The sequence below is a fragment of the Liolophura sinensis genome, chromosome 4, assembly GCF_032854445.1.
Source record: "Liolophura sinensis isolate JHLJ2023 chromosome 4, CUHK_Ljap_v2, whole genome shotgun sequence".
In the NCBI taxonomy this organism is placed as follows: domain Eukaryota; kingdom Metazoa; phylum Mollusca; class Polyplacophora; order Chitonida; family Chitonidae; genus Liolophura; species Liolophura sinensis.
This window is the reverse complement of record NC_088298.1, coordinates 12,391,012-12,406,815: the sequence shown is the minus strand read 5'-3', so window position 1 is coordinate 12,406,815 and position 15,804 is coordinate 12,391,012. Positions and strand designations below refer to the sequence as shown.

The window sequence follows — 15,804 nt, the reverse complement described above, 5'->3', positions numbered from 1 at the left end:
GATTAGGGGTTTAGCTGATTCATGCATTAACTGATTCAGGGATCGGTAGACATCAACTTACATGTTTTGCCTGATGCAAAAAATTTACTTACTTAACTGTTGTTTAACTCCATATATGTACTTATATTGGTAGAATGCAGGTGAGCTGGAACGCAAGAGAGCTGGAACGAAAGTGAGCTGGAAAGCAAGAGAGCTGGAATGCAAATGAGCTGGAATGCAAGTGAGCTGGACCACAAGTGAGGTGGAATGCAAGGGAGCCGAAATGCAAGTGAGCTGTAACACATGTGATCTGGAATGCAAGTGAGCTGGAATGCAAATGGACTGGAGCACAAGTGAGCTTATTGTCACCAATTAAAGCCTCACAATCAAGTGATTGATGAGAGCAAAGATTTATTTATTTATTTATTTGATTGGCGTTTTGCGCTGTACTCAAGAATATTTCACTTATACGACGACGGCCAGCATTTTGGTGGGTGGAAACCGAGCAGAGCCCGAGGGAAACCCAAGACCATCCGCACGTTGCTCCCAGACCTTATCACATACGGCCGAAGAGGAAGCCAGCGTGAGCTGGACTTGAACTTACAGCGACCGCATTGGTGAGAGTCTCCTGGGAGATTTCCCCTTATGACCAATCAGTGGGAGCAAGTAATCTACAATTTCCCCTTATGACAGATCAGTGACAGCAACCAATCTACAATTTCCCCTTATCACAGATCAGTGACAGCAACCAATCTACAATTTCCCCTAATGACAGATCAGTGACAGCAACCAATCTACAATTTCCCCTTATGACAGATCAGTGACAGCAACCAATCTACAATTTCCCCTTATCACAGATCAGTGAGAGCAACCAATTCTACAATTTCCCCTTATCACAGATCAGGTGAGAGCAACCAATCTACAATTTCCCCCTAATGACAGTGAGAGCAACCAATCTACAATTTCCCCTTATGACAGATCAGTGACAGCAACCAATCTACAATTTCCCTTATGACAGATCAGTGACAGCAACCAATCTACAATTTCCCCTTACGACAGATCAGTGACAGCAACCAATCTACAATTTCCCCTTATGACAGATCAGTGACAGCAACCAATCTACAATTTCCCCTTATCACAGATCAGTGAGAGCAACCAATCTACAATTTCCCCTTATGACAGATCAGTGACAGCAACCAATCTACAATTTCCCCTAATGACAGGTATGATAAATAACAAGCATCACATAATAAAATACCATACATGATTATATTGAAGTACAATGTAGTCCTGAATTTAATTATTTTACAAGCATGTTTGTTCAATTTACATCCAAATGACATTTTAACAGTATAACACTGACCCCAGGGACATGGTTTTAACATTCACAAATAGTTTTAGGGAGAAGCACATCAATACACTTTACACAGTTCCTAACATCAAAGAAAATATTTCTGCAGCACTTTCATGAACCATTCAGTTAAAGTACAAACCACCATGTGGAGATTAATGGGTGCTATTTTGGCAGATTACATATACATGTAATTACCAGTACAATTCTAAAAGAATTTAACGTAATATATAACATTGAAAAATCAAGTACATTGAAGGAAATATCTCAATATAAAAAACAGGGATTTCTAAGGTCTTGAAAACTTTTCATTAGAATTCAAGGAATCCGAATCCACGGACCAACGGCAACCCTCAAAAATTGGCCTGAATGACCCTTCAATTCGCGCAGAGGTTACACAAATTCAAAACGGGCGACCGTTTTCTTGCTCAGGTAAAACAGTATAGACCTGTGGGTTATGCTAAAATAATCTACTTAACCGAACTAAGATTTTTCAAAACATGGGGGCTGCAGTGATATGGACGTTCCATAATAACACTGTGATGTACCCACCTTCTGAGTGGGTCCTTCTGAAGCAGTCCACGAAGTAAGCTGAGGAAATCAGGCGAGGGTTTGGCTGAGAAGCGAGTGCCTGAGCAACATAGAAGGTCAAAGGTTAAGGAGAGGGAGGAGCAAAAAAAAAGTTGTTAGTCTTCGATTGGCACTTCTCAAGAAAGTTTGACAATAGTTTAACCAACCTCCAAGTTACATCAGCAAATAACCTATTCTGATGAAATCAGTTGCTTTTTGTTTTTCATATTTTAGATAAAAAAGTCTGAAATCAGCCAATGGGAGGAAATATCCAATGTCTAATCTATGTACATGAGCGAAGGTTCAGTGCATTTGATTCCTAAGTTGTGTCAACCAAACATTTGACACTTATCCCAATAAACGGGGTCAGGCCTCATTCATCACCAGCGCTCCTCCAACTGTATTCTCTTTGGAAGTCTGCTGTATTTATTTACCTCATTGGCGTTTTATGCTGTACTCAAGTATATTTCACTTACATGACAATGACTAGCATTATAGTGGGAGAGACCGAACAAAACCACAATGATTGGCAGGTTGCTGACAGGCCCTACGTAAGTTCATCACAGGTCTGCATGTGCCTTTTAAATTATCCCTATTACCATCTGATTGGCAAGGTATCAGCACTCAACTACTGTATTTACTTCAGCCAATGACACTGAAACATTTCTAGATCTAGATATGGAGGAAATTGTTATACATACAACTGCTTGCTGGCACAACCTGTCTTAATGAATGACAGTATACATGTACATGTGTCTTGTTGAACATGTGTCTTGTTGAACATGTATCTTGCTGAACACATGTCTTAATGACGATGTGTCATGATGATGATGTATCTTGCTGAACATGTATCTTGCTGAACACATGTCTTGAAGAACATGTATCTTGCTGAACATGTATTTTGCTGAACATGTATCTTGTTGAACATGTATCTTGCTGAACACGTGTCTTACTGAACATGTGTCTTGCTGAACATGTATCTTGCTGAACATGTATTTTGCTGAACATGTATCTTGTTGAACATGTATCTTTCTGAACACGTGTCTTACTGAACATGTGTCTTGCTGAACATGTATCTTGCTGAACACGTCTTGATGACGATGTGTCTTGATGAACATGTATCTTGCTGAACATGTATCTTGCTGAACCCATGTCTTGATGAACATGTGTCTTGATGAACATGTACCTTGCTGAACATGTACCTTGCTGAACATGTACCTTACACCCTACCTTTAATCCTCGGAGGAGGAAAATCATCATTTTGAATCTTGTCCACAAGATCCTCTAGGGACTCTGCCAGAAACGGCGGATGACCTTCAACAAAAACAATACAGTCTACATGTCATATACGGTATTTTTAAACCTAAAGCTTAATATGTAAAAAATGTTCTCCTCCGAAGCAAGTACACATAAAGACCTTTCAGTGTGTGTACTTCTGATGCTTTTACTCAAGTTATTCTGATAAGAAGTTAATCACTTCACTAAAAACACTTTAAGTCACCATATAACCTGGATGAACCAATCAGAATCAAGCAAAATGTGTCACTTGAAAAATGCTGAACTTTAGGTGAAATACAGTATATACATCTACATGTATACAAGTAGAATTTTTCTGTGGAAAACAAATAAGCCTCCACAACTTTCTACATCTTTGCATTTTCTCAACTTCCTACATCTTTATATTTCTCAACTGTCTACATCTTTATATTTCTCAACTTTCTACATCTTTGTATTTCTCAACTTCCTACATCTTAATATTTCTCAACTTTCTACATTTTTGTATTTCTCAACTTACTACATCTTTATATATTTCCCAAAGTTCTACATCTTAATATTTCTCAACTTTCTACATCTTTGTATTTCTCAACTTTCTACATCTTAATATTTCTCAACTTTCTACATCTTTGTATTTCTCAACTTTCTACATTTTCTTATTTTTCAACTTTCTACATCTTTGTATTTCTCAACTCTCTACATTTTCGTATATCTCAACTTCACACATTTTTGTTTTTTTCAACTTCCTACATCTTTGTTTATATATGTATATATGTGTGTGTGTGTGTACATGCTACGCTCTGCATTTTATCTTCATTTACATTTAATTGTTCAAGAACACACTTCACAGACACAAGTTAAACTTGAATCATTTATATAAATAATATGATGGCAGATGTAAATCATGATTTAGCTATACACACAACAGTTAACATACAAGTCCATACAAGTACCTTCACTCAACTATAACAAAATCTTAAAAGCTTAGAATGAATGCAAAGATACCTGAATGATATGGTTTAATCAACGCCTGCGTAATACAGTCACAAACATGAACAACTGTTAATTTTATTTATTTATTTGATTGGTGTTTTACGCTGTGCTCAAGAATATTTCACTTATACGATGGCGGCCACCATTATGGTGGGAGGAAACTGGGCAGAGCCCGGGCGAAACCCACGACCATCCGCAGGTTGCTCACAGACCTTCCCACTTACGGCCGGAGAGGAAGCTAGCATGAGCAGGACTTGAACTCACAGCGACCGCATTGGTTTGAGAACAACTGTTAATAATTTTAAAATCACACCATGTCGTGTACATGTATACATGCGGTCGCATGGTTACAATTTTGGAATGGTTAAAAATACATACATTTATATGGAAAATACAAGATATCTAATCATGGTTCACATAACCCGCCATACCTGTGAACATTTGGTAGAAGATGCAGCCCAGTGACCACAAATCACTGTGCACAGTGGGTTCTCTCCCCTTAGTTACCTCCGGAGCCATGTAGGTGGGAGAACCTGCTCAGCACATACAACAATACGACTGGATGAAATCTTCCAGGATTTACTTTAAGACTGACTGTAATATTTTTTAGGTTTATTGGGGATATAAACGAAAAAAGACACTGTGCAAACTGTATGAATCCGTGTAGCGGTATCCAATACCCTAATAAACCTAAAAAATATTACAGTCAATCTTTAAGTTAATTTAAGGAATAAAAGGATGTTATCTAATGTTTTACTTTCACTCCAAACTCTGAGAGATGTTAGTCGATTGTTTTGTAGAAGGAAACGCTGCAGGCTCCGGAATACACATTTTATGAATGAGATTCTTTGGGCCAATGAAATTGGAGATCAAAGTTCTACTGTTTCTAAGCAACGTCACGTGCACTGCGAGCGAAATGACAAGGCACAGTTTACATCTGCGGGTCATATCAAAAAGAACTGTGAAAACATTTCTCTAAAAAACATTAAGAAGGTGAATTCTGAACCTGAGAACTTAGGGCACAGAAGATGTAGAAGGAGTTGAATTTATTCATGAGACGCATTTTTGAGGCAACAAGGAGTTTGCGTTGTTCATAACGGATTATTATTGCTGTTGTTGCACGCTAAAGATATGTGGGAGTGTATAGGCTACACAGGTGACTATGCCATGCTGGTTGCAAAACACGTGTACTGGTGAAATATGGATGATATATTAGTATTTCAAACATACTGGTTTGAGACATCCAGAAACAACAGTAAATATCAGTGGGAAAGTAATTTTGATCAAACTGGCTTGTTTTGATGAGCACAGGCACTCGGCTATGCCTATGCACTCACTGACCCAGCACTTCCGTGCGTGTTTGTGATCAAGCTCATATACTGAGGTAGGCACTACTGTTTAAACAGTCTTAATTCATCCTAGACTATCCACAGGGTTTGTACTGATGCTCCTGTTTATGACTGTGAAGATAACACAGACGAAAGCAGATATATTTAACGTGTTCTGTTTGTCATTTGACATGACGTGTCTTCAGTGTCTTTCAGTTCTACTCTAAGACAGAGAAATCCTACGAGGGTGTGGCTTCACTTTTTGCCCTTTATTGGAGCGTAAACACAAAAATTTGGCCAACTTGACAGCACCTTACAACCGTAAATTTGGGGAATTTAAATGATATAAATACAGATACATACATGACTATATCTACATGATACAATACACATACATGAAACGAATTGTTCTTTTCGTACACGTAGCCTATATGCTATTATCCACTGACATTACAAACGGGCGACAGCTAAACTTAGACTTCACACAGACACTACCCACAGTTTATGCACAGCTATGTATATATATGCTTTTGTACATACAAAATTCAAATTTGTATTTTGACCCTGGTAAAGTACTCATTTTACCTGAGTTTGAAACTTTTATTTATCTTAGAAAGCAACTTTTAGGTTTGTTTAGAAGGTAGGATGACATTGCACTGGGAAATGTTTCAGCACTGAAAAAAATGACCTTTCCTTGATTTTAAAAGTGCATGGTTTGGGTGAATTTTAAGGCCAAATGCAACATTGTGGTTTTGTATATGTAAATGATTCACCACAAAAGTCATACCCAAAAAACAAATTAAAAAATCTGATACTGTTTTGGCACTGTCATTTGATTCTAAAGTTCCACTGCAAATAACAGTGAGCTTCACACATCTCATTGCCTCGCTCAAGAAGTTTGGTTGTTTCTGATTATCATCCAATCAAATAGCCAGACAGTAAACCGTAAAATTTGTTTCCTAGAGCATCATAGTTATATCAAATTATAAGACATTATGACATTACAGTCCAAATGATACATTAATATACCATTCAACACACTGAGCTACTATACGAAGAAGTTTTGGTCTTACTGCACTTTTGCTCCACATCCATGAAATTAAAAGCCCTCTCAACAGAATATGCTTGTTACCTATTGACTTCTTCCGCAGCTCCTCTGTGTCTATGTCCCCTGCCCCTGCCTCACCTGCCTCGGCAAACTTCTCAAACAATTCCACCAAGTCCTCGCCGTCCACTTTTGACAGACCAAAGTCAGCATACTTCAGCACTCCAGGACCATCCAGCAGGATCTAGTACAAGAAGAAAACAATAATTTACTTATTTACTTGATTGTTTATTAACATCATTACATAAATTTTCACTTACAATGTACACGATGGCTGTTAGCTTTATGAGAGGAGGAAATCAGAGTGTTGGGCATAAACCACTGACCTCTGGGAAGTCACTGAAGAACTTTCCCATATGTGATGCAGAAAAGCACACCATATTTGTGGAAGACAACCTCATTTCAAATGAGAGTTAAGAGCTGCCCAAAGATGCATTCCAGCTTCAACAACTGCTCTCTGTGAAGTACTAATTTTTCGTGGATGTTGCGAGCAATAATTAACAGTAAAAATTAATTCCAGCGAAAAAAATATCCAATATTGAATCATATACTACAGGTAGTAGTAATAATGAAGTGAAATCTTTGCCAGGCTGACGGGAGTTGTGCTAGGAAAGCCTGACGGGCCAGGTAAATTTTTTAACAGCAGGGAAGGGAAACTATGGTTTAAATATATACAAACTCTGGTGCTAAGGCTTGGTGGGAATAAATCAAAGTGGGAGTTCATTCGTCTTTAGGTTGATCAATCTTCCCTTTGTCCGTAAAGTGAAAAAAAGTAGATACCAGCACATGCTGGCTTCAAATGAATGTCGCTCTGATACATGCTATCCCACTGGCTGAGTCTCTCCTGTGGTCCAATGAATGAGCTTTTAACAAACTGTGAAGTGTGTACACAATGGCCGTTCGACAGCTACGGCAATGTTTGCAGTTTCTGACCTGCTGCAGAGGACGATAAAACTGAAAACAATGCAAAACTTTCTGTGCTGCTTGATAAAGAAAGAGTGACCAGCACCGATAATGGTGAATTCATATGTTTTGCGTTGAACCGCTCAAAAGGTCACTTTGCCAGGAGTTTAAAAGTACTCATCAATGATTCGAAAAGAAGTGACACCTGTTTGAGTACTGCTCATGGTAGGTGTGAAAGTAATCTTCTCACAACACATCCCCCATGGTTTTAATCTGTGATGCAGATCATGACGATTTGCGACACCGCAGGAAACAAAGGAGGAATAAAGCCACTCATGATGAGACCTGTTTGACATGCTTGAATAATTTCTGCCATATCATATCTTGGAAAATTGTGAGAATTTAAGATCTGTTCTTCAGTATTCTCTTAAATACGTGAAAATTAATTCCCGCGAACATATTTTATTGTGTGTTGCCCAAGAACTGAATAAAATAATACTTATTTACATAAGCTCGCAGAAACCCAACAACATACAGCCGTGTCTACATGCTCATTCTATGCAAACTATGTCAATACAAGCACGCTACAGCCATGCAGTTATACAGACACTGACAGAGGAGAAAAAAGAAAGAGTGCTCCAGATGAGAAGACTTGTTTTACTGTTTCATGTATACATATACGTTGTGCCATTTGCATTTTTCTAGACAGTATTCGTCAAATTTCTGGTCAAATTTTGATTTAACAATGCAAGTTCCGAAAGTTTTAGGAGGGCATAACTACACAATGTACATCACCAAAGAAGTGGACTCAACAAATCTGAGTGATGTTAATTACGACAATGTACATTTAATTCCTGTCTGACTGTCCTTTGCAACAATTAACTTAAACATCTGGAATTTTTTCCAGATGATCACAACAGAGCAACTTAATTGAAAAAGACAAATTTGCTGTGTGGACACGCTGATACAGGGACAGAGACAGAACCACCACAGAAGACAGGTTGTGGGTTGAGCTGCCTCTCCTTCATATTGTAATGAGGACCAAAACCAGAATGCTCCACAATATCAGAATAATGTGTACATGTAGCTAGCAACATCCAACGAGATAGGCCAGTCTTCAGGCAAGCAGTAACACAATACTCCCATGTTTTTTCCAGCATAACTTAATTTGTCTGACTCTTTGATTGGGGTTCGATGTTGATGCAAAATTACTTTGTTCATATATTATATCTTTTGGTGTAAGGAGACAATAAGATAAACAAAACTGGTCTGCACTGGTCTCATTTCTTTACCTTGGATGGCCTGAGGTCACAGAAGAGGATGTCCAGAGTGTGTATATAATGAAGGCCGGTGACTAAATCCACACCAAACTCCCTCACAGAACTCTCAGGTAAATGGTTATCCTGGGTGATAATGGACTCCAGACTTCCACCTGTACACAAACAAACATATCACAGGTAAGTGGTCATCCTGGCTGATGAAAGACTCCAGACTTCCACCTGTACACAACCCTAACTCAGGTAAATGGTTATCCTGGGTGATAATGGACTCCAGACTTCCACCTGTACACAAACAAACATATCGCATGTAAGTGGTCATCCTGGCTGATGAAAGACTCCAGACTTCTGCCTGTAGACAAGCAAACACAACATAGGCAAGTGGTTATCCTGGGTGCTAACAAGACTCCAGACATCACCTGTACACAAGCAAAAATATCATAGGCAAGTGATATTCCTGGCTGATAACAGACTACAGACTTCCACCTGTACACAAGCAAATATAACATAGACAAGTGGGTATCCTCGCTGACAAAAGACTCCAGACTTCCATCTGTACATAAGCAAACATAACAAAGGCAAGTGGTTATCCTGGGTGCTAACAGACTTCACACTTCCACCTGTACACAAGCAAACGTAACATTGGCAAGTGGGTATCCTGGCTGATAACAGACTACAGACTTCCACCTGTACACAAACAAACACAACATAGGCAAGTGGGTATCCTGGGTGCTAACAGACTCCAGACTTCTGCCTGTACACAAGCAAACATAACAAAGGCAAGTGGTTATGCTGGGTGCTAACAGACTCCAGACTTCCACCTGTACACAGCCCTAACTCAGGTAAGTGGTTATCCTGGGTGCTAACAGACTTCACACTTCCACCTGTACACAAGCAAACATAACACACATGTAGGCAAGTGGGTATCCAGACTTCTGCCTGTACACAAGCAAACATAACAAAGGCAAGTGGTTATGCTGGGTGCTAACAGACTCCAGACTTCCACCTGTACACAACCCTAACTCAGGTAAGTGGTTATCCTGGGTGCTAACAGACTTCACACTTCCACCTGTACACAAGGAAACATAACATACATGTAGGCAAGTGGGTATCCGGGCTGATAACAGACTTCACACTTCCACCTGTACACAAGGAAACATAACACAGGCAAGTGGGTATCCTGGCTGATAACAGACTACAGACTTCCACCTGTATGCAAACAAACATAAAATTGGCAAGTGGTCACCTTGCGTGGTAACCTTGAGGTTTTATGTCATACTAAACCATTTGCCAATCATTACTTAGTTTTGTTTACATACATGTATACTTTTTTTCTTGATTCTTTGATCTTTTCTTGAGTCCATGCTGCCAAAGTGCTGCTTCCACCGAAGTATCATACCAAGCAAATATAACTTCAAGTAAGGCAATTAGCCCAATTCTTATAATTTTTAGGACAGATATTAGCAGTGCAAAGAACTACATTTCTCTCAAAGGTTTTTTGGAAAAGTAAAGATATAAATATGTTGTTTATAGATGTACCTACCATGTGACAAAAAAGAAATTTAATATTCCTGCTACAATAAGAATTACATGTGAATGGGCGAAAAAAAAAACCCACACCAAGTGTCCAAAACATTAGAGGAATTAGGGCATACTAGAATGACATCAAGAATGTTTGTAAGTACAGTATCAACTGTGGCTAAACATATGGCTTCGCAATGGGTGATGCCATGTGTTTTTGAATAACATCAAGGTAGGCAATAGTGGAAAACAACAAAAAAACTTCTGTTTCTATTTCATCGTCTAAACCTTAAAATATTGGATTTTAATACATTTCACAACTGATCTAAATGTGGAAAGCATTTTTAACAATTTAACCCAGCTTTTTACATATTTCCACAAAAGGTGGAGCAGCTCTTTACCTAGAGAGAGGGATTACCTGTACAAAGCTCCACAACCAGCCACAGGTGGTTGCTGGTTTCATACCATTCATGAAACTGAACCACATTAGTATGGGTGATTCCATGGGTCATTCTCACCTACAGGTATACAAAACAGCAACGGCAATCATTAAGAGAGGATAACCACACAAGACAAGAACAGAAATCATTAAGGGGGAATAACCACACAAAACAGCAACGGCAATCATTAAGGGGGAATAACCACACACGATGTACACAAGACAAGAACAGAAATCATTAAGAGGGAATAACTACACAAGACCTAAACAAGACAAGAACAGAAATCATTAAGGGGGAATAACCACACAAGACAAGAACAGAAATCATTAAGGGGGAATAACCACACAAAACAGCAACGGCAATCATTAAGAGAGGATAACCACACAAGACAAGAACAGAAATCATTAAGGGGGAATAACCACACAAAACAGCAACGGCAATCATTAAGGGGGAATAACCACACACGATGTACACAAAAAAGGAACAGAAATCATTAAGAGGGAATAACTACACAAGACCTAAACAAGACAAGAACAGAAATCATTAAGGGGGAATAACCACACAAGACAAGAACAAATCATTAAGGGGGAATAACCACACAAGACAAGAACAGAAATCATTAAGAGGGAATAACTACACAAGACAAGAACAGAAATCATTAATAGGGAATAACCATACAAGACAAGAACAGAAATCATTACGAGGGAATAACCACACAAGACAAGAACAGAAATCATTAAGAGGAATTAAACACAAAAGGTACCGTACACAAAACAGAAACAGAAATCATTAAGGAGGAATAAACACAATATGTACACAAAAAAGGAACAGAAAGCATTCAGGGGGAATAAAGACAACATGTGCAAATAAGAGTAACAGGAATCTTTAAGAGGGAATAACCACAAGATGTACACAAAACAGGATATCATTAAGAGGGGCAATATTTATTTATTTATGTATTTATTTATTTGTTTATTTATTTATTTATTTGATTGGTGTTTTACGCTGTACTCAAGAACAATTCACTTGGACGACGTCGGCCAGCATTATGTTTGGTGGAAACCCACAACCATCTGAAGGTTGCTGGAAGACATTCCCCCGTACGGCCAGCATGAGCTGGACTTGAACTCACAGCAACTGCATTGGTGAGAGACTCCTGGGTCAAGAGGGGCAATAGAACAAACATATGTCCACATGTACATGTATCAGAGTGTTGGTGGTCCTCAACCATAGGGTAAACAACCCACCTTGACAAGTTACTGACAAATTTTCCTGACAAAAGTCTGAACCAACACATCATGTGACAGTGACCTGGCCATTAAAAGGCATGACCTACTCCATCATGGACTGCTCCCTCATACAATATACCCTAATTCTCCAACCTTTTCAACCCTCTCTGCAACCAGTACTTTTAAACATTTTGAGAGAACTATGGGATGTAGAGAAATAATCTGCACATGTTTATGAAGCCTGTGACACAAACAAATCATTTTAGTGTCACTTTCATAACAATTGCATGCATTTAAACTCCATTTAAAAAGGTGCCTTAGTGATTGAAAAGGTTGAAGATTTACAGTAATAGCTTTTCTGTACATACCATATATACTTGTATTTGCATCAGTTTCTACGTATATCCTAACCAAAATCAATTAACTCACAGTATTTGTCACTTCAGGCCTCATGCACTTCTCCACACAGTGTATGGCAACAAAGTTAATTGTGCCTTTTCTTCTACCCTTATAAACAATTGAGTGGTCTCCCCTTCCAAGTTCTTCATACAGTACAAAATTCTCCATGTTTGTATTGATTTGCTGGTGTTACAATATGTTGTCACTGTACAATCTGTGAAGCTGACAAACCAGTTCTTACCTGAAGAAAACAAAGCCAAAAAAATATATATATAATAAACAGACAAATTGACTGATATTAATACAATATACATATTAGCAACCAATGTATTAGTTATGCTAAAGGTACCATTCCTACATGTACATTAAGTATTGTAGGGTTCTATGACAATTTTTCATTTAAAACCCTGTAAAATACCATTGCTTCTTTGTCTGTGAATTCACACATAGTATACATGTAGGCTCATAGTTAATGGGACAGATATTCTACTGCGCTGTTACTTGCAAAAAAAAATGTTAAATAGAGATGATGTTTCAAACTACATTGAGTGTATCAAGTAACCCACCGGCTAGTAAGTTTACCTCCCTGAGAAATACCATTTCTTGCATTTTATGTCTACAAATAACAGAATTTGAGTTTGTTCACTTGTTACATTTGCTTCCTGATTTATATAAAGGTGAACTATTGGAATTTCCTTAAGAGATATAATTTTTATTTTGTACAGTTTACAGCTATCGCTTTTGTTTTTACATTTTTTATATCAGGCACCATAACGCTGAAAAGGAAACATTTGAATCTGAGCGCAGTGGTATGATGTCATAATACATGTACAGTAAACTTGTACATTTCTAAGTCACGCAACAAAAAAATACTTGCTGCTGATTGGTCTAAAATGCATGACAACTGTGGAGGCAGTAAAACTGAATGGCAGCATGAAATGTGCCGTTTTTCCCATCTTTTCTTCAACTTTAGAGGTAGAATAAACTTCAACACCTTCGTCTTGGTGTTTGTTGTGTAACCCGATACCGCTGAACCATGTGTCGTGCTTTGTCAAATCCCGAGAATGCGCATATGACTCGAAACAAGGATCAGCGGTATCGGGTTACACAACAAACACCCCTAAGGCAGTGTTAAACCCTTAATCAAAGTACTTAAGTTATGAAATCTTGACCAGGTGCACAGACAGTCATCAGTCAAATATATAAATACTTTGGCATACTGTCTCAATATGCATTCCAAAATTTTAATCATTAAAAAATAACTTGATTTCTGCATAATGTGATTTTATCATCTATTTAAGACTTTTACCTATACTATAATTTGAAATCCTTCACCAGTGCTTCTTTTGTAATTATACCCCTTAACCTTAAACCAATATGTTCATGGAAGAAGAATATTCTACCTCCCTGCACATGTCTAATAATTCTAAACACGGTGAATGTTACATATATAGGTAGCCTATTTATTTGATCACAGTAATTCTTCTATTTTTAGGACACCTGGTCTGCCTTTTTTTAAGCCAATATTCATGTACATGTAATTGCAGCAGGAATATTTAGCTTCTATTTTTTTGTTTTTTTTGTTTTCACATGGTTAGACAGTCTAATGATAAACATAGATACATATCTTTACTTTTTCCAAAAACACTGGGAAAGAAATGTTATGCTTTGCTTTCAGCACTACTAATATCTGTCCTAAATGTTATTACAATAGGGGTAGTGTTTAACTTTAATGCTTGTGCATGTAGGCCTGTAGTATGTACACGTATGTATGCTTGGAGTTTTACATCCTTTTTTTTTTTTTTTTTTAATCATATGACGACGAAGATTTACGTGTGTGTACATATTGTGTGTCTCCTTGTAGTAGGACAAGTCCATGCCACCAAAGCACTACCACCACTGAAATATTGCGCCAAAGACACCAGACACGACACTATATTGTGTGCAGGCTACAAAGGCAATATATATGTATCACTATGTGTCAGTTTAAGGGTATCCTGATGTGGCATTCGTCAGAAAATGTGCATATCTGTATTTGACTGTATCTTTGTCTCTAATTTACACAGCACAAACAAATCATCCAAATACTCCTCATAACATATAAAGCATACAGATCATATCAACACTACATGCTAATTAAAGCCTTTCTAATTATATAGTATTATCATGCAAGACAATGACATGGAAAAGAACTTAATGATGCAGATTTTGACACAACACAAGCATAGTTCATCCTTCTGGGGACCTTAGCCACATTTTCCGAAATTTCTGAAAAGCATCAAATTAATCATCCAAAGTTTACAGTTTATGTTCATTATAATTTCTTTAGTTGTTAATAGTATGGAATATTGTTGTTTTTTTTGTGTTTTTTAAATTCCCTACTTTAACAATGAATGTTGTTTACATTACAGTTTATATATAACGTGCATATGTATATGAGAAACTGAATACAAAGAGACATGTTTTAGTTCCTGCCACTGTCTCTGAACATAATCACATTAATCTTAATATCTGCTGGTTTTATATATGCTGTATATATTCACTATTTGATAACGATTATTTAGTTGGGCCATGTTTAGTAGCCTATAAGCCAAGGTATGCTGCATGGTTGAAAACACATTTGTTGATACCAGTATCTGCCCCTTAATTCATAAGTGTCATCTACTCGCATGGTACTTCCACCACTTCTTTCTCAGCATCAATCAAAATTTTTCGATTAAACTTCAACAAAAAATCCAGGAAAAGTCTATCCACTAGACAAGAATCAACCTACAGTGTACCGTTGTTGTTGTTGTACTATCGGGAATCACTGATTCAGACCAACTGAGTGCATAAAAGGCTTCGCACGTTGCTTTCATTCATATAAATACTGATTCGCTAAGGCAGCGGTACATGGAGAGCCATGCTGTCAAATTTTTAAAACGGCGCCTTTTCAGTCATAGTCATAGATATTTGCAAACTTGCTCTCAACATGTCGCAACGCGACGCCATTTGCTGCCTGACAACACGTACTCGATGATCTCCCTTTGGTGGCTCTACGTACATGTGCTACAATAGGTGAGACAGAAAAACATAAAAGACATTTCTCTTAAATTTGCAATTATTCAAAATGTTTCAGACGTAAGATTTTAGTATTTCACTCGCATTATTTAATGGATACGAGACACGCATCATGAAAATTCCAACACCATCAGGTAGGCCTACAACAGTATTCAAACAGGACAGTAACTACATATAGATACGCCTACAGATGAAAAAAAAAAAAAACAGAAAACAGAAAACTTCAACATCTAACTAGCCAAAAAATCGGCTGTGAGCTAATTAAGGTGTCGTGGTCTTCTGAGCCATTTTTACCTATAGGCCTGTGCAAGAGGTAATACCATAATATCTCGCTTTTTAAGTTCTACTCACAGATGTTACCACGTCTTCTTTTA

General features: G+C 37.8%; 1 protein-coding gene across 1 annotated transcript in view; it reads right to left on the bottom strand.

Annotated features, from left to right (window-relative positions):
• LOC135464703 (serine/threonine-protein kinase ULK4-like) overlaps window positions 1-15,355 on the bottom strand; it is a 50,605-nt gene extending 35,250 nt beyond the window's left edge. Inside the window, 8 exon segments of the mRNA XM_064742206.1 lie at window positions 1,883-1,961; window positions 3,131-3,214; window positions 4,600-4,704; window positions 6,629-6,785; window positions 8,797-8,936; window positions 10,721-10,820; window positions 12,401-12,611; window positions 15,151-15,355. Of these exon segments, the coding sequence (XP_064598276.1) occupies window positions 1,883-1,961; window positions 3,131-3,214; window positions 4,600-4,704; window positions 6,629-6,785; window positions 8,797-8,936; window positions 10,721-10,820; window positions 12,401-12,538 (803 nt within the window). The 5' untranslated portion in view covers window positions 12,539-12,611; window positions 15,151-15,355.
• Window positions 15,356-15,804: the final 449 nt, after the last annotated feature.